The sequence below is a fragment of the Anarrhichthys ocellatus genome, unplaced genomic scaffold (assembly GCF_004355925.1).
Source record: "Anarrhichthys ocellatus isolate YVR2014 unplaced genomic scaffold, GSC_Weel_1.0 scaffold15, whole genome shotgun sequence".
Lineage (NCBI taxonomy): Eukaryota > Metazoa > Chordata > Actinopteri > Perciformes > Anarhichadidae > Anarrhichthys > Anarrhichthys ocellatus.
This window is the reverse complement of record NW_022280045.1, coordinates 5,155,577-5,173,707: the sequence shown is the minus strand read 5'-3', so window position 1 is coordinate 5,173,707 and position 18,131 is coordinate 5,155,577. Positions and strand designations below refer to the sequence as shown.

The following is an 18,131-nucleotide window of genomic DNA, read 5'->3' as shown; positions in this document are numbered from 1 at the left end:
GTCCAGCATATTTAATTCTAATCTTAAAACAGGACAAATGTAGAAAGAACAGCTAAAAAGAGAAGTACACTGCTGTAATGGTGTAAATCTTATTATGTAATATATCATTTTTTCCGCTATGTGAAATTGCCATTATGGGTTTCTAACAGTGATCCCAGAGCCGATATTAAGAAATCTGAGGTCATTAAAAACATGAATATAGCTACCACAAACACTCTCGGGTTAAAATAAGTGCTCCAGTTTGCCTGTTAGTCCACGAGGAGATTATTAGAAGCCATAAACGGTGGTGGATAAGTCCACCAATGAAATCTGACATTTCTGAGACAGGGCATTGTCTGCATATGCCGCTTTTGCCCCGAGAATCCTCCTCTTCCACTCCCCACCCGGTTTCTCCTGAATAATACACGACAGCGCCCCCCCATCCCCCATACCCCCACCCCACGCGTGCCCCTCCGTCCAATGGCAGGCGCGCATTTTATCAAGCTATCTCCTCTGGGCCAATCCCGGTCCTCCCGGTGATCCCTGTAAACCGGATGCCCTCCCTCCTGCCTCTCAAACAGACGTAATCTGTGGATCAGAGGAGCAGGCGCTCAGTCGGTGGAGAGTTGGTCTCGGACGGAAGTGATGAGAGTGAAAATACCCACTGTGGCACACTTGAAGAAATCCTCATCAGTCCAGCTCGACGGGACCGTGCATCCTGTTGTTTTACAAGCAGCGGGTGAAGGGAAATGTTGTGAGTATGCCGTCATGTAAAATGCATCAACTATAACCTAAACATAGAGACGCGTTGTTTTTGTTAAATCCAGCAGAGTGCGGATATATATATATATATATATGCCGTAATTGTGAGAAATTATGCGTCCTAAAAAAAGAAAAATAAATTGTCAGAAGAAATGATGTGTAGTCTGCTGAAGGAATGTGAAAGCGTGATAACATGTGACGGGTCTGGGGTTTGGCGCTCCGTGGGCTACTAATGAAGCGGCTTCACGTCTCCAAAAACGAGCGCAAGTGAAACATGCCAGCGGACAGAAAAACGTGTCTTTCATCGCTCATTTTCATAACGCATCCGTGTGACTCGAGAGAAAAAAACCCCGTGATTTCCGATTGGTCTGTGCAGCCCCCCTTTTTTTTCCCTGCACACTTGAACTTTTGTAACGCTCCTCAAGACGCATCGATGGTACACGATGTACAGATCCCAAACGCTGTTTCCGCTGCTTGGAAAGTTTGACCGATATGTTTAAACAGCCGGTGCAGCCCAAAGGAATCCCGGTGGGAGCCTCCCAAACAATATAACTTTGATTCATTTCACTCACCAGACAGATCTGCTGTTCCTATTGGGCCTGCAAGTCGGCGAACACTGATAGATGGTGGCTATTATTTTTCAGCTGAACAATGCGCGCCGGCTTTTGTGTGGACCATCTGTCATTGTGTCGACGTTACGGTAGCCCTCCTGGCCCCCAAAACAATCCGAGCGAGACACCTGAAGAGCAGAAAGCAGACACCGCTCATTCCCAGCCGCCACCCCGTCTCTCGCCTCAGCCCGTGACTCATGATGTGATCGGTGCGTAACGTAGCCAGAAAAAAGAAATACGCACTGAAAATGTGTCATGTTTTCGTGCAAAAGGCGCGGTGCAACATAATGCGTGCACGACTGTTTTGTGTGCCAAACGCGGAGATACGTTGGAATAGTGCAAGTAGACCGCAAGCGTGGCTTTGCGCATCCTGAATTCTCGGAAACATTGTGTGCGCATCTGACTTCCCTCCCGGAATTTGGGCCTCCAGCACATGGCAAAAAAAACAGCCAGACTGCCATTTTCAGGATGGGCACAGTTGAGTGGATGCACTGACCAGATAAACACACCTCATCACGAGCGTTCCACACTTTTGGGTCTAATTGGCCACTGGGCTGTTTGACTCTGCAGGTAATTTAAAGCAGCTGAGACCATCTTTCTTTCAGGAGGCTTTAGAAGCTGCCGTGCTCAGTCTCTCAGCATGCTGTGCCAAGCACTAATATGCCTTCAGGTTAATGAGGCAGTCTCCATAAATTCTTCTGCCGTTTGGATACAGTAGGTCTAGACGCTTAGTGCAGCACTACATTTTACTGGCTATGTATTGTACACAGCGTGCTTTAATGAAAAATGCATGGCTTTTTCTTGAAAAAACAATATTTACCGAATACTGACATTTAACTGCTGGTACTTAAATTTCTTGTACAAGGGGGGGGATCTGTCATGTCAATGGAGAAATGCACAATGCACAATGGCTGAACAGTGCTATAGGTGCTGATGTGCTGTGATAGCCTCACTTCCGTCCCTCTCAGGGCTGAATTACACATAATTCACTTTGTCCCTTTGCTCCCTCCCAGCAAAGAGCAGCGAGTGTCCGAGTGCGTATCTCTCATGTGGGGCTTTAATTCAGTTTGAAGTTGCTCTCAGAGAGTTGTCGGTGCGCGTTGCGTGAATGGAGCATCATCACGTGTGATCAGCTTCATCAGCTGCATCCTGCAATTATGTCGAGAATCAACCTGCAGAGTGGAGCGACTCTCGACCACAGACCCCTGTTCCTCCATTACTCCCCGGCTCCTTCTGGACAACATTGATCGAGCAATTCAAATGAGTAAAATAATGTTCCTGTTGTTTTTGTCAGTCGGCGAAGACGTCGTGTCGTTAACAACAGGGAGTCCCATCTCGCTTCTTCAACCATCACATGACTCCCAGCAGACACCCAGTTTTGTTCCCCCGCTGCCATAAAACATTCAACACACAAATAATGAGGAAAAAAATGCTCCCCCCCCCCTCCCCCCACCCCCTTTTTTTCAATCATTAAAATACAATCTGCAAACTTTTTAATTTCTTATTTCTGAGGCATCTGGAAGACATAAAAAGCGCAGAATTGTTTTTTTTTAATTTTTTTTTTTTACTTGTTCCAGCTCAGACTTGATTGTACATCTGTGGATCCAAAGCAGAAGATCTGAGAGCAGCTGTTTACCACATACACTTTGTGTTTATGCATTACAGGTAAATGAAGTCCAGGGGTGGTGAATGAGTTCATAACAGCATGAACTTGTGTGTCCACATGTGTGTGTTTGTGCTTCTCTTGGGTGTGAGGGTGCATTGTTGGGTAAATGGAAAGGTTAGGTGGTGGAGACCTCCGCACTCCGTCATGTAGCCTCGGGCATCTCAGCATTCTGCCTATCTAGTTGAGTGGATGACCTCTGACCTCTTGTCTAGCCAAAGGCTCGGGTCAAGGTGGCTTTCAAGAGCATATTGGCACGTTCATGAGCACGTGATATTTTAGCTTTTTTTTTTTTGGTTAATTAAGAAACTCTTACGGCTTGTGTGAGACTTCGTGTACTTTGTGTGTGTGTGTGTGTGTGTATTGATGTTCGAGGGAAGGTTTTGGATAAGAAAACACAATAATAGGTAAGGGAAACATGTTAGATTTTAAACACTCCTCTATGCTTAATAAAGTCTGACACTTGTCCAAACAGTTTGATGCTTCATGAGCTCCTTTTACCTAGAGGCGCATACCTAAATGTTTCATATGATAAATAACAGATATCCTGGTGAGTTGTCAAGGACCGATTCAGGTCCGCCATTAGACTTCACTCTCAGCTCATTTATCCGAAGTCACAGCTGTTGCGTGGCTTGCTTTAATCATACGCGACATGTAAGACAAAAACATTGCATTAGTCCCGATCTTGTCACGGCTGGAGAGAAACAGCCTGCCTCAAGTCTGTCACAACATGCTCTCTATTTTATCGCCGCGCAAGAAACTCCCCATGGAAATTTTGGAATCTTTCCCATTGTTCCTGAAGGAACGGGGGGCTTTCATATGGAAGTGGGGAACGCCAGGAAATGACAGGCATTCTTTGTGAACTATTTGAAAATAAACTTGTGGGTGCTCGCTTCCCTCTCGACAGCGAAGCAAAAAGTAGAAATAAGAAGAGAGGATTATGGTCTTAAAAATCCCTCAATGGCTTTTTTACTTTCTTGTGTTTCCTGCTGCAATTTGTCCACTAAGTATATTTTCTTATTTGGCGCACTGGAGACATGCCATCAGAGTTTCAGCTAAAGCGCTTTTGTCACGGGCTTTTCACTCTTTTCTCTACAGTTTCTTGAATGGGTGCATTCTTATTTTCCTCCTTATTTTGCCTTATCTTTCCCCCTGGCTTTAAACACAACCCCGCTGCTTGAGCTCTGCTTTATGAGGTGTGACAGTGAGGTCTGGTTGCTGAGGCGGTCCGTGTGGACTGGAACTTAAGGCTTTACAGTCAGCCGGCTGCGGTCGGGGTTTTGGGGAGGACTTAAACTCTCTTCACCCCTATACAGTTCCTCGTATACAGGAACTGCTTTCATTCTGCTGAGCCGGCATAAAAGTGCAGATTGGAAGGAGAAAAAAAACAAAAAAACAGACCTGTCTTCCTTCAACCTCGGCCCTTAATTGCATACACACAGTCGCTACCTTTTTAATAAGGATGAAAGTAAAAACAGGTGGTCATAAGCTTCTAAAATGTTTTTTTCTTCAGTTTCAACAAGTCTAAAATCATTTTTAAAGTGTAGTTTGGTACCGGGTGTTCATATTTCAACTTCGTCCTCGTTCCTTTTGAGATTTAATAACAGGTTTTATTTAACAGGACCTTTTTTTTTAGTTGGTCATATTTGCCGTACACCCCCCCTCTGTCTCTCCTCCTCTTGTTGTTGTCCCACCAGGCCAGTGGTAGTTTCCAGGTATTTGTCCGGTGTAGCGTGGTCGGGAGGCTGGTTGTTCTGCCCTCTGTGAGACAAAGGCTGCGTGCCTCAAGGAGAGGGATGAAAGGAAACGGGGCTGTGCAGCCACTCCTTTATACAATGGGAAACCTCCTTAGTGAGGTTGTAGAGCAAATAACCACCTTCTCTCTTCCTTGTTTTTAAACAGGCACTGAGAGTGTGTCTATCTTTTTTTGCAGTAAGAAGAGTGCTGTGTGTGAACATATAGATGTGCGCGCAAAGAGGAACGGGAATCCTTTATGTCTCCATTTTAGGCTTTCTCTTACTTCCACCTGTTTAGTTTGGGGCGACAGATGGTGCTTCTCTTGTTGAAGATGTTTCCGGTATTACGGTTTGTTCTGGTTTTGGTTTAAAGAGTTGCACCTTAAGGAAAGTAGCACAAAAGAAAGCTTTTAATGATTTAAATGACATTTTTGAATTTAAATTATTGATTATAATGGTATACAAATGTTTTACTTATGCAATAGTGGCAATATCACAATTTAGCATTTATTGCTTTATTCATTCACTAGTGGATAGTTTATGTTGTCACGGTCATGTATAAAGTACCACAGGATGAAAATATTAAAATGAAAGTGCGAGTGTATTCATGCACGGTACTTGAGTGAAATTATGTTGTTACTTTCCATCTCTAGTTTTATCAAGGATTTATTATTCCATGTCACATTTTGTCTCGCGGTCGATAACAATATTTTGCCACATTGTTACGGATCAGTTGAATTATACAAAAACATCTCTGGCTGCTCAAACCCACTGGCGCTCGGTCTAGTGTTATCATCTCAGAAGGTAGTCAGGGGGTGGGAGAAGAAGCTGCAGGAGTCTTTTATGGCTCCGGCTCTAGAGACAACCTGTTCTCAGCCACTTCTCTTCTGGCTCTTTTTTATGACATCATAAATTCCTCCATTTCCTTGACCAGCCCTAGGTGGATATAAAGGACATACCTGGCCAGTAATTGTCTGTCTGGCCCTCTCATCTGTCAGTCGCCATCTACTACCGGTGACTTCCTCTAGAGCCAGACTCTCTGACTGTCTGAAGATACTCAGATACTCTTAGATCTGGACGGTGGACCAATAAAAAGTGGTGAGCGAAGGGGCAAAGAAGTTGTTACTGCATCATTTAGGTGAGTGAGGAGAGTCAGCCTGGCACCCGTGTTAGTGGCCTCTCTGCATACATGTGCACTTTAGACCGACAACAACAGCCAACTCTTAGACCTGTTGATACCTTTTTGTTTGTTGAAGACTGAGGATAAAGAGCAGAAGAGAACGGATCAGGGGACGAAAAAGGAGGTTTTTTTGGGGGGGGGAGTGTGGAAACAAGAAGCCCTCAGCGCCCACATTCATCCGATACACTGCTGGGGCTCCTTAGGGAGGCTGGAACAATACACGCACCAGCACGACAACATTCCTCAGGGTTAAAAAGGTCAAGGGTCACCAAACAACCCCACCCTGCCAATCCGTCCCAAGGCATTAACTTTGTGCCTTTTTGTTTTTGGTTCATGTCCTGGCACTTGTAGAACAGACTCTGCACCTTGTGTTACAATGTGCCCTTTACTCTCTGATAGACTAGGTTGACACAGGGCACTTTCACGCTTTCATAATGTTTGTTAAGTCCCTGTCGGCTCAGGTAGAGATAGTTTAAATGTACAACGTGCAAGTTCTGCTACACAGGAGAAGACAATCAATTTGCTAGAAGCGGCACAGACCTTCAAATCAAGTTTTCGATTCTTTGGCCAAGTTACACAATATACTTTTTTAGAATTATGTCTGCAGCTCATGTCGCATGTAATATCCCAGCCAGATGTTGGGCAAGCCCAGCTCTGTAAATGCTTGAAAAAGAACCACCACAAAGCAGTCAAACTGCAATTATCCACAGTTTGAATAGATTTAAATGGCCACTTTATATAATGAACTCATCAGGGTCAAATATTGGGGCCGAGGGCACTGTAGATCCTCAGGGTCATGTTTGCACTCCCTTTTGAACAATCCTGGTTCAGTTTTAGTTTTTTTTCTTCTTTTTTTCTGAACACCACAGCTCACTTCAAATAAAGTCTGAAGGCTGCCATTAAAGTGGAGCATATGCATGTGTAGGCATGGACTGGCGTGTGAGGCCCCAAAGAGGCAGACTGCAGGTCTGTTAGTCATTACGGGTGAATGTACAGTATACACCGGAGTGGACATGCAGCTACATTAAAGTCTCGCCCACGGCCACCTCGGACCACCCCAGAGACGCACCACTGGCGCTTCCTTCACCCGCTGCCATCGCTCAGCCTTGAGGGGAAGCTTGTTTTGGGATTTCCGGACATTAATTATCTGCTGATTAGGAAACTTACTACTTGAAATCAGATTAATTGTGAATTTATATAATAGATCGTCAAGATACCCAGAAAAGCTTTCTTCTGTTGTTTCCGTACACTGTAAAAAATCAGACATGGCCTCCTAACCGTTTTGTCTTTGTCTGCTTTTGTCTTCTGCCTCTAGGTTTTCACATTGTGCCTCCTGCTTGTGACTCCGTGAAGATCATTTCCATCAGGTATATATACGGCACATCATCATTAAAACGGCTTCATGAAATCCTTAAGTTTCTCCATTACTGAATATCCACCATGTGTCACATTCTTTTGTCCTCTTTCTTGGAGGAGAGGCATCACAGAAAGATGACTATAAAGCTCCCTGAATTTTATATCCTGCACACTAAATCGGCTTACCGTCGAGGAAGGAGACATCGCTCTCTATTAGTCCGCACTTAGAAATGAAAGCCTATCTGGCTGCAGCTGTGGAGGAGCTCCAAAGATGGGGACGTTTATTGTCGGGAACAAACGGAGGCCTTTTAATTTTGTCAAGCAGCTGACGCCTCTCCCCTCCCACTCTTCCAAAAAAACAAAAAACGCTTTTCTCGGTAATGTCGAGCGGCCTGCTCACGCAAGAGCAGGAGACGGCGAGAGTTTCATCGCAGGAAAAAAGATAAAGTGCAGAGTTTGTTGGTGATGGGCTCAGAGAGACGAAAGGCCCGGCTGTTTGCCATATGATGTAATTATCCGCCATTTCAAAAGATGATCTCGCTCCATCAATATAGTGTTTAAATGTGTGTGTGTGAGTGTCTGTGTGATTTGATCTCTGGTTAGTACCCCCGGTGTAATGTTGAGACTCTGTGGCCTGCAGCTTGGCCCCATATTTAAGCTGGGTTAGCTATGATCTCTCCCCCCCCCCCCTCTAACCCCAATCCCTCCCCCCTCCGTGATCCCACCCTCCCGCACACACATACACACACGTACACTGAGTCTCTTCACACAAAAGAAATATTCAGCTGTAGAGAGAGGGGGTCTGTCAGAGGGTGCGACATTGAATTGGGGGGGGATTAAGAAGAAATGGCTGGCTGACACTGGGGTTGCCATGGCAAAGCCCCCCCTTCTCTCCCTCGACCCTCCGCCTATTTATCGTTTTAGGTCTCATTGTGGGGTGAGGCGTGTGTGTGTGTGTGTGTGTGTGTGTGTGTGTGTGTGTGAGAGAGACTGTGATAGAGAAGGGGAGATGTAATATGGCTTATGAATTTAGTCTCTTATCTGAGCTGCTTCACCATGAGAGAAGAGAGACTTCTAGTTCACAGGCTGCAGTTCAGACACTAGAAAAAAACAGAAAAGGCTCCAAAAAACCTTGTGTTTCATGTAATTTACTAAGTGGCACACTATTTATTATTTGGTTACATTTTTATTTTTTTTTTAATGCTCATCCAAATAAATGTAGATTTTAACATATTCATGAAGGAAAGCATGCGGTGAAAGAATGCGGAGGCGATAATTCAAAGACGCAGACAAAAAGCGAACTGTCTGTTTCATGACCTTCTGAATTATAGCTGCCACACCGCGATGCATTACTCATTCATTGTAACCAGTGCGTGTGATCATGCTAGCCTGACGTCTGCCTCGCTCAGCAGAGTAATGGATGCAGGTCTAGCCTGCTCAATGACATCAGCGCACTAAGCCGATGAAACAGTGCGATGAATGACCGTAGATCAGCGTTTACCCTCCTGACGTCAGCCCCCCGGTCTGCGCAGGAGCGCGATGACACTGTCGGGGAGCTGTTCCCCGGCTCTGCCCAGCGTCTGACAATGGGAGCTCTCAGCCTGTGGTTGGGCGATGGCTGGGGTCTGAAAAGCTTGGCTGCACAGTGGGACATCGCAGCATTGTTCTCCGGACTAGATGTCTATAAGAACCGTGGCCGGCTCAAAGATATTTCTCTCATGTTGTTCTGAGCAATGTCAAACCATAGAGGGAGGGGGGGGGGGGGAGTGCAGCGTCTATTTATTCTGTTTATTTAAAACATTTATATTTATTTCTTTGTGAACCGTATCTGATGAAAGCGTCGGGTCACTCGAATTTCAAAAACTTAAGCCTGGTGTTATATATTCATTTTTCTTGATCACCCCAAAACAATGAAGGTGATTTGAATTTCATCTGTGTAGTTTATTGCATTGAAACATTACTTTTATAAGGCCCTATGATTATTTAGAGTGGCTGGGACTTTGTTTCTGGAAAGAAACGTGTTTGAATCCTAAGAAATGTTTTCTCAATGCTGTTACCTTCACCTCTTTTATGGGGTAACAGCAGAAATCCCAGAGACGGATATCTGAAAACCTGAGCAAAAGAAAACCAAAACTTGTATGTAGCAGCTGTATCTGCAATTTTTTTGGACACCAAAAAAAAAAAAATGCCGTGCAACATCAGTGCTAGCATCTTCCTCTTCATCTGTGTTTCAGATGCTGTTCCGGACAATTTTGAAGTGAAGATGAAAGAAGGACCTGCGATTAATGAGGTGGTGGTGATGCAGTACAGCACATCCTCTCAGTTTATGTTCCAGCTTAAACACGCATGATCATGTATAACATAACCAGAACCACGTTTGCCCTGTGGACAGTGGACTCATTCTGTCGTTGTCCTGTTGCATTACATCCCTCTGCTGTGCGACCTGGCCTCTGGGGTTTGAATCACGTCCTCGGCTCTGTCCCTGTCCCCTGCCTGTCTGACTTGTCTGTTCTCCCCCCGCTACGCCCTGCCTCGTCTTGTCAGCTCGGCTCACGGTCACAGTCCTGCTTGCCTCGGTGAACATTCAACGCTGTCGGTGAGTTTTGGTATGGATCACATAAAAACCATCGACCGTTGACTGTACCCCGAGGCTTGCCTCTGACGACGTCGGGAATGGGCACAAAGAAAAAAGAAATGAACAAAAGGGCATGTGGGCGCATGCAGAATCTAGAGAAGAAGACGCACACACAAAAGTGACACTCTGTTTCCGCTGTACCCAAAGACCAAAGGTCACAATCAACATTCATTGCTGTCGCTGGGTTGGACTGTGTAGAAAAGCTCGCTGAACAATGAGTGCAACTGTGGCCCAGATCTGCCTGACTCGCATCTCAGCAATCAGCCGACCGGATGTGAAACACAGATTTTTTTTATTTATATACTTCTTGTTTTTCGCTTCTATTTTCTCCTCTCCTTCTCCCTCCCCAGCGCTGGATGGTCTTCGGGGGGTGAAAGAGAGAGAGAGAGCGTGCGCGATAGAGATAGATAGAGACACAAATAGACTCCTGGCGGCTTGCATGTCCTCATCCTCCTCTCCTCTAATTGGTGGTTATGTGTGCAGCAAGGGGGAAGGAAGCAGAGTGAATGTGTAATCATTTGGAGTCTCTTCTCCTTCAGATGTTTCATCCCTCTCTTTTTTGTTTGTCTAATTATATACAGAGCTCGGTAAACTGTTAACTGTGCCGGCAAGAATGAGCAATGACAAAGCGAGAGTGGGGACAAAGGGGAAGCAAAAAAGGTGGAAAAATTACAGCACCGGTAAAATTATTATCTCGTTTTTAGTACATTTATTCCAATATTCTCCCTGTTGTTGCTGCAAATGTGCCGGTATACAAGCAATTTGAAAAACAAGATTGTTTTCACCGCTCTGACTGAGGATGTCTCATTATCTTTGTTTGAGCTTCATGAGAGACTGTCTGGTTTCCTGTGTGTGTGTGTGTGTGTGTGTGTGTGGGTGTGTGTGTGTGTGTGTGTGTGTGTGTGCACATATGCCATGATAGAAGACCTGTCTGCTGATCTCAGAGTGCAATATGTTATTTTCTTTCTATACCAAAGCAGCCTGCTCCCTCATGGGAAAACACAGGTCTATAAACTTGTCCTCCTCCAGACGTCGGGGAGCGGCCATGCTGCTGCCATTTCCCACTGTACCCATCTGTAACAACTCTGCCACACTGTGTCCTTTATCAGTAATTCACGTTATGTAAACACACAGTCGTGTAGGAATGTGTTTGGGAAAGTGTGACTGATTAATTCAATAAAGCTGAATCAGAATCCATGCGTTAGTGTCTGATGTGATTATTTACGGTGGGGATTCCACGTATAACTCATATTCGGTGGCGTTTCCCTCCAGAATATGCTTCTGACTCCCATCTTTCCATCTAACAGGATGTACTCCCGCTGTCATTTAGTAACCCATGTCCATGTCCCTCTCTCCCCAGTCTCTCTGTATTATTCATAGAAAAGCACTCTGCACGCTGGTGCAGAACAGTGGAGGTGATGTAATGGTGGCTGCCAGCGTGGCTCCAGACTGTCATTTGGGATGGATTCATGCGACAGGAGAAAACTCATTTGTTCGGCTTTGTCGGTGTTGCCAACTCCTACGCCAACAGCTGATGGCCAATGATCGGACACGAAGCACATCCATGACAGAATTATATATATCTTTTAGCAGTTTAAATACACAAAAAGTCACATTTCAAAGACTTGAAACCCTCCCAAAATGTGCAAGTGTTCAGATGTTGAAAGAGAGGAAAGAAAGAGAGCGGGGATGCGGCTAAAAGTCGACATCATTGATTGATGCAGCACTGAACATCGTCGTGCTGTGGGATGAACTGTGTTTACTGACAAATAGCACTGAAACAGCTAAACTTGATGAAAGTGTTGCTGAGAAATTTCATTTTTTATCATTTTACACGACTTCTTCTTTGAAGTGATACTACCGCCACCTAGTGTTCAAAGAGTTTATTACATAACTTCATGCACACGCGGATCTTTGTTACATGAAAAAGTTTACAGGTCATTCATTTTCACAGTATAACCTATTCTGTTTTATGATTTTAACTGGATTTATGATGTCTTTTCTACTTCTTTGATTTAAAAAAAACAATTTATACATATACTGTGTATGTGAATGTGTATATATATGTATGTATATGTATATATATGTGTATGTATATACATTTATATATATGCACTACTATGTTTAAAACAGTAGCCCCTGCAGAAAATCACAATAGACCTATAATGAAACACCAGGAGCATTTCACTTCCTTACAGCTGATGTCAGCGTTTAATTAATACCTGTTCTGCTACGTGCTTCAAATAAACAGCTGTCACGACTTCCTCATGCTGATGTCACAGGTTTTCCACTGCGTGTTCAACTATTTGCCATGTTTTGATTACAGGACACAAAATCTCCAGAGCTGGAATTTCTCACAGCGACAAAATAAACAAGGAAGTTAAGATAAAAGAAATGAGGCAAGAGTGCACCTGTGTTCATTTCAGTTCGGTGTAAAGTTTCAAGAATACATACAGAGTAGTGTTTCCATTAAGAGACCTGTCACAACTTGTTTGTTTGTTTTTTCAACTTTAATGATTTTATATTAAAAAAAACGTGCAAATACAACATTTTACAATAGCAAACAATATGAAAATGTTAAAATAATATTATACATTGCTCTTACAACTGAGCTAATGCCTGTATTAAAATACTTTTTTTTTTATTATTATCAGCAGTTTTGTTAGCTTCAACCAGGAGTTCACTGAATGATAAACTGTGGAACATCATTGGTTACTGGATAACAGGCAGGTAAACAGCTTGGGCTCCACCATCCATTTTCAAAAAGCAGAAATAACTCTAGTTCTGCGCTTTTGACGTCTTGATGTGAACCATTTGGGCTTTATTTCTGCAATGACAATTGAACAAGTTATAATTTCAGCCATTCTCTTGTGTAAATACATTTCACAGCAGAATTAAGCTGTGTCTTTGCTCTATTGCACAATTTCTTTGCTAAAGATCTTACCCCAAATGATTGATGTACTGCATCACCCAGTTGAGAGCAGGATTCACGCACGCTTTACCCTTCTTTGTGTGGAAACTACAAAAGGTAATAAACAAAATGAACATGAGTACACTTTTAATGAACACTGGTGCTATGTCTTGTGTTATTTATGTTCTGGTTGAGAAGTAGGAGATACTCACATGATGGCATTGATTTGACATGTTTCTGTGACGGTCTGGACCGAGTACCCCTTGATCTTATGAAATGGTATTTTGGCTGTCATGTAACTTCGACAACATCCGTAATGCCCTGTGAAACAAGGAAAAAGATGATTAGATACGGGAAAAGAAAGAGAAAAGTTAAGAGAACTTGTTCTGTCTATGGCCAGATATCTGAGTATGGAATTAGATATTAAACCAATGAGTAAAAACAATGAAAAAGAAAGAGATGGTGGAAACACAGAACATACCTGCAGATGCATTTGTTATCAGCAGACAAGCGGAGAGGAGTGTGAGCACCGCCACTGTAGCTTTGATTGACGCCATGTCTTTCTCTGTGTTGGCAGCAGTGACGCTGAGCTGAGCTGTTGTCTCGTCTGTCCTCAGGTGGAGCTGTTAGAGAGCTGGTGGTGACTGAGCTATTGATCACTGCCTCCTTTTATATTCCTCAGAGGAGCAGGGAACTTCCGCTGAGATCAGTTGAGATCTACACACATCAAGTATTACACCATCATAGAAAACCCCCCCCCTCACTTTCCATAATGAAAGAAAATAGGGGAAGATGTGGGGAGGAATACATCACACGCACACACACACACACACACACACAGTAGCAATATTGCCATTGTGAATAAGGTAGTGATGTGATGATTATTTGTGTGGATATTATCAAACAGATCACATCAATTTGGAAAAATTCCCATGTAGTAGAATGTTATGTTGTTGAACATTTTACGGTGTTTAAAGGTAAAGTTGCAGCGGAAGAAATAAAAAACAACTAATATGAACATTCAGTGTTGTAATTTTCGTGATTTTACCGTCAATATGAATGAATTAATATCACTCGCATGTTGAGCCGACCAAATGTGAATATATAAATAATAGAACATCTGATTATACATGCATTAGGTGTAATCACCACAACTTGATATAACAAAGAGTTCTATACAGAGCCAGTTCAACATGGGAAGTTACGCAGGTGTGGCTCCTCTCTTAGTGCACGTACTATTTAAGGTAGAATATTATTTGATCAAAGAAAACAATCGGAGATTTAAAATTTAGAGAGGATGAAGAGATGAAGTTCCACCGGAGACCTCGTTGTGCACCGCCTAGATGTGGACCTCCATAAGTAGGTTGCTTTGAGGTTGTACCGAGGTTCTTTTCTAGGTCAGAGGAACACGTATTACTCAAGAAGCATGCATCAAAGGGAAAAAGTGAAATAGGTCACGCAACACTTAACTTAATAGTTGTATAATTGTGCACAAACATCACAAACTTTCCAGCAAAACCACACCATAATTGAAGTACACTAATTTCCTGCATTATGCATTTTTACAGCATTAAAACTCAACTGTAGTATTGTCTCTGATGTACTTTAGCAGTGAGACAGAGCTTACACGTAATACTCACATGTACATATGTACATAAAGATTTATTGGTCACTGTAATCGCTCCTCTTGTGCAGACTAGACGTGAAGTGTTTCCTTTCCAGTGCGACTCAAATGTGGGTGACGGTGGACAAAACTCAAATTTCTCATTCAGCTGAAGTTAATATAAGTCATCAGAACTTTGTTAGTCAAATGAAGTGTTCTGCTTTTAAAATAAAAGCTCTGTGAATGTACCTATGAGCAGATGGGGAATTTTGCTTTAAGACTGGCTTTAAAAAAGTAAAACATAACTTTAAAAAAATCATTCTTAATGTAAGGGATATTTTAGGAATCCAGGTTTCTGTGAGAACAAGACATCAAAAGACCTACTCACAGAAAGAAGAAGGGGGTTTAAGGTGACAGCTCCGCTGTGATCTTTCAGTATGTCTTTTCACAGCCCACTCCAAACCAGTCAGAGGAGCTGAGACAAAACACAGAAATGCACAAATCTGCCAGTGAATTAACCAAAGCAGTTTGAAATTACCAAACATTCCTTTAGGGCCCTTTTGCTAATAATACGAAGTTGATTGAGCAGACGTTTTGACTTGTCATAGCAGGAAAAAGCACATCTGTCACTAATAACATTAACGATTGTTCTGTCCTATTGTCCCAGTAAAGCCATGACAGCGTGACAGTGAACCAGCATGAACACCACCACGACCCTGAAACTAAAGGAGCTAAAACGATCCAGTCACTCATTTTATACCTCCTGAGATGTGTCAAGATGTCTTTTTCTTTCTCATAGACTGTATGTAATCATGTCCTTAAATGAATGTTTTGCACTGAAAAATAAACGACAGTGTTTTGATGAAAGAGAAGATATTTTCTCGTATGTTTGGACCTTTTGTCATACGTGTGTTTGATTTGACTCTGACTTGCTTGTCACTACATTCACTTGGTAATCATATCTGCATCATCTCAACGTTTACAAATTAGTATGAGCGATGGCGACGTGTTATATTAACCAGGAGTATATTATATTAACTGACATGTTATAAAAATTGCTATAAATGGTCATTTGATGTGAGGACAATAAATACAATGAAAATTACGGTCATAATTGCAAACGATGTATTTTCTATACGCTGCCTCATCATGTTGTTTGTGTGCGGAAAAAAGGTCAGCAGGATGTCGTGCAGTGAGGTAGGGGTTTGGGGTTCCTGTCAAACTTTGCTATTGTATGTTGCATAATTCTGGTTCTCAGTTCTCTCTTGAACAATAGATACCGATCTCAATGAGCCTACCACGTTAACAGTTCTGTAAGAAGTATATAGATATTGCACTTGGCAATACCAACATAAAGATACTTTATTCTAATACTCTGTTCAAACTGTTTAATTAAGTAAAACTATTCTAAAAGTATCATCAGCATATACAGTAAAAACATCAAGAGCAAAAGTACGCAGAACCGCTCCTGACAGTCATGTTATTGTTATAGTCAAAATGAACCGCGTCAGTTTTAACTATGAAAATATGTCATATCGTATAAAATGATCACCTGTATTGTGTGACATTTGAATCTGCAAAATAGCGGAGAAGATTAAAGTAGCATAAGATTGAGGGTAAGCAAGTACAAATACCTCAAATTTGTAGGGATATTTGAGTACAGTACTTGAGTGAATGAGTACGTAGTTACATTCCACGTGTGCTTATTAAATAAAGTTGTAAAATAATGCAATTTGAAAGGAACTGATTTAATAGTGTTTACATTCAAAGGAATGAACACCATTTATTGTTCTGTACAACCTTTTTTGTAATATTAATCGTCAACATAACAACATGCAGGTATCTTTAAAAAACAGAAAGTGTTTTACATGTACAGTATACTTCATCTTTTAATTGTTCTCTCGTGACCCAGAGAAAAGGGGGTTTTGTACCACTATTGTGATTAAAAGTACGCAATGCCCACTCTTCCCACTTGACCCAGATACATTGCAGCATCGGTATTTCCAGCAGTACTTTCTTGCTCTGTGGTGGGACATTACCTTTGGCATTTGAGTATTTAAAGTTTACTGAGACTAACGCCATCAGCTCATTCTGTCTGAGAATCCAGATCAGAAAACCGACATCCTGCTCAAGAAAAGCTGCATGAGGATGGCGAAGCTTACTGTGTGCCTCTCTCTTATACTGGTGCTGCTGGTGGTGCTGAGTGACAGCAGTAAGTGACTTCAGCAACTATTCACTGTACATGATACATTTCACTTATTTATTTAGGAAATTACCAGTTGTTGCCTGTATTTCTATAGATTATGCACTGTTTTCACATTAAAGTGTCTCTTTTAATCTGTAACTTTGCCTATTTTATGCTGAAATGTTTGCAATGTCTTTCTTTAAAGGTCCCATTTGCTGCAGACAGTACCAAGAAAATTTAATCCCTGTGAAATTTCTGAAATGCTACAAAATCCAGAAGGTCACAGATCACTGCAACATCAAGGCAATAATGTAAGAAAGATGAACCAGTGCTTCAGAAGAAACACACTACTGTAACAAACAGAGATGTTGGCTCTGCCATTGTAATGCCTTAACTTCTTCTGTTGTCTTAATACAGTTTCAAGACTTTGAAAAACAGACTTCTCTGCGCTGATCCTGAAAGAGAATGGGTGAAAGAGGCCATGAAGTCTGTACCAGAGTAAGTTCATCTCGGTATTCAACAAATTTCTTGAGTCAAGATGCAACAATCTGTGAATGTGACTCAATGTGATGTTTTCCTTTTTGTCTCTCCAACTAGAAAACATTGAACAGCATTTTAACTCGTGGGGATCACCTGAGCAAATCAGCTAAAAGACACAAAGATATGCAAGAAGAATTAAATGTATTGTTTCAAAGTCAGTTAATATATTTTCGTACTACTTTAAAGCCAATAAAAACTATATTTTTGCATTCACTTTTTCTGTGTTCATCTATCCAAGTACCTAAATCTGATGTTTTAAATATAAATGATGAAAAACCATCTGTATGGCCAGAGAACAATTGTATTTCTTTGCTGAAATGAACAAGCATTAGGAGTACTCAAGGATCCAAAGTAAAAGCCCTTTTTGATCGGCTGAAGGAGGAAAGGCAGGAAAGAATGACAAAAGAGAAGAAGAAATAATGGAAGGAGTGAATACACTGATAGAAAAAGGGAAAACACAAGAAAGACATGAAAGAAAGAAAGAAAGATGGCGAGAAAACAGGGAAGTAAAATTGGCAGTAATACTAAGGACAGTGCTTGAGTTTACATATCCTCAGTTGCCACTTAACTATATTGCAGTCTACGACAACAACCCTGCAATAAACCCCAACTTCATGGAGGTTCGCTTCTTAAAACTGTGTTTAATTGCTGCATTTACTGTATTTCACATATTTAGTATACACTCACTGATAATAAAAACAACAGGAGGACAACATATTGGAAGCGTCCCTTAGTATAACGCAATGCAATTCACAACAGCATCACAAACTACATCCTCCAACATCACCATGGAATTTTTACAATATAATCATTATTAAGGTAGGATTTATTGCAGGGTTGTTATATTATAATATGATATATATATATATCTATATATAAAAAATATAATTAGGCTGCATTAGTTTTAGCCAGATGTACCTGATAATAATAATAATTTATTTTCATCCGTACAAACGGCAGTCGACCGTGT

The 18,131-nt window shown here is 42.0% G+C and overlaps 2 protein-coding genes and 1 long non-coding RNA gene across 3 annotated transcripts; 2 read left to right on the top strand and 1 right to left on the bottom strand.

Annotated features, from left to right (window-relative positions):
* The first annotated feature begins 545 nt into the window (after nucleotides 1-545).
* LOC116387831 (uncharacterized) lies at nucleotides 546-9,860 on the top strand. Its single transcript, XR_004213042.1, has 3 exons — nucleotides 546-733; nucleotides 7,247-7,298; nucleotides 9,522-9,860. It is a non-coding gene; the product is annotated as an uncharacterized LOC116387831 (long non-coding RNA).
* Nucleotides 9,861-12,419: 2,559 nt separating this feature from the next.
* On the bottom strand, nucleotides 12,420-13,461 carry LOC116387825 (C-C motif chemokine 20-like). Its single transcript, XM_031855243.1, has 4 exons — nucleotides 13,315-13,461; nucleotides 13,046-13,154; nucleotides 12,867-12,941; nucleotides 12,420-12,749 (listed from the first exon to the last, which is right to left on the bottom strand). The coding sequence occupies exons 1-4, from the start codon at nucleotides 13,388-13,390 to the stop codon at nucleotides 12,701-12,703; spliced, it is 309 nt and encodes a 102-aa protein (XP_031711103.1). The 5' UTR covers nucleotides 13,391-13,461; the 3' UTR covers nucleotides 12,420-12,700.
* A 3,083-nt stretch (nucleotides 13,462-16,544) lies between these two features.
* On the top strand, nucleotides 16,545-17,278 carry LOC116387432 (eotaxin-like). Its single transcript, XM_031854513.1, has 4 exons — nucleotides 16,545-16,648; nucleotides 16,827-16,932; nucleotides 17,039-17,119; nucleotides 17,219-17,278. The coding sequence occupies exons 1-4, from the start codon at nucleotides 16,579-16,581 to the stop codon at nucleotides 17,226-17,228; spliced, it is 267 nt and encodes an 88-aa protein (XP_031710373.1). The 5' UTR covers nucleotides 16,545-16,578; the 3' UTR covers nucleotides 17,229-17,278.
* Nucleotides 17,279-18,131: the final 853 nt, after the last annotated feature.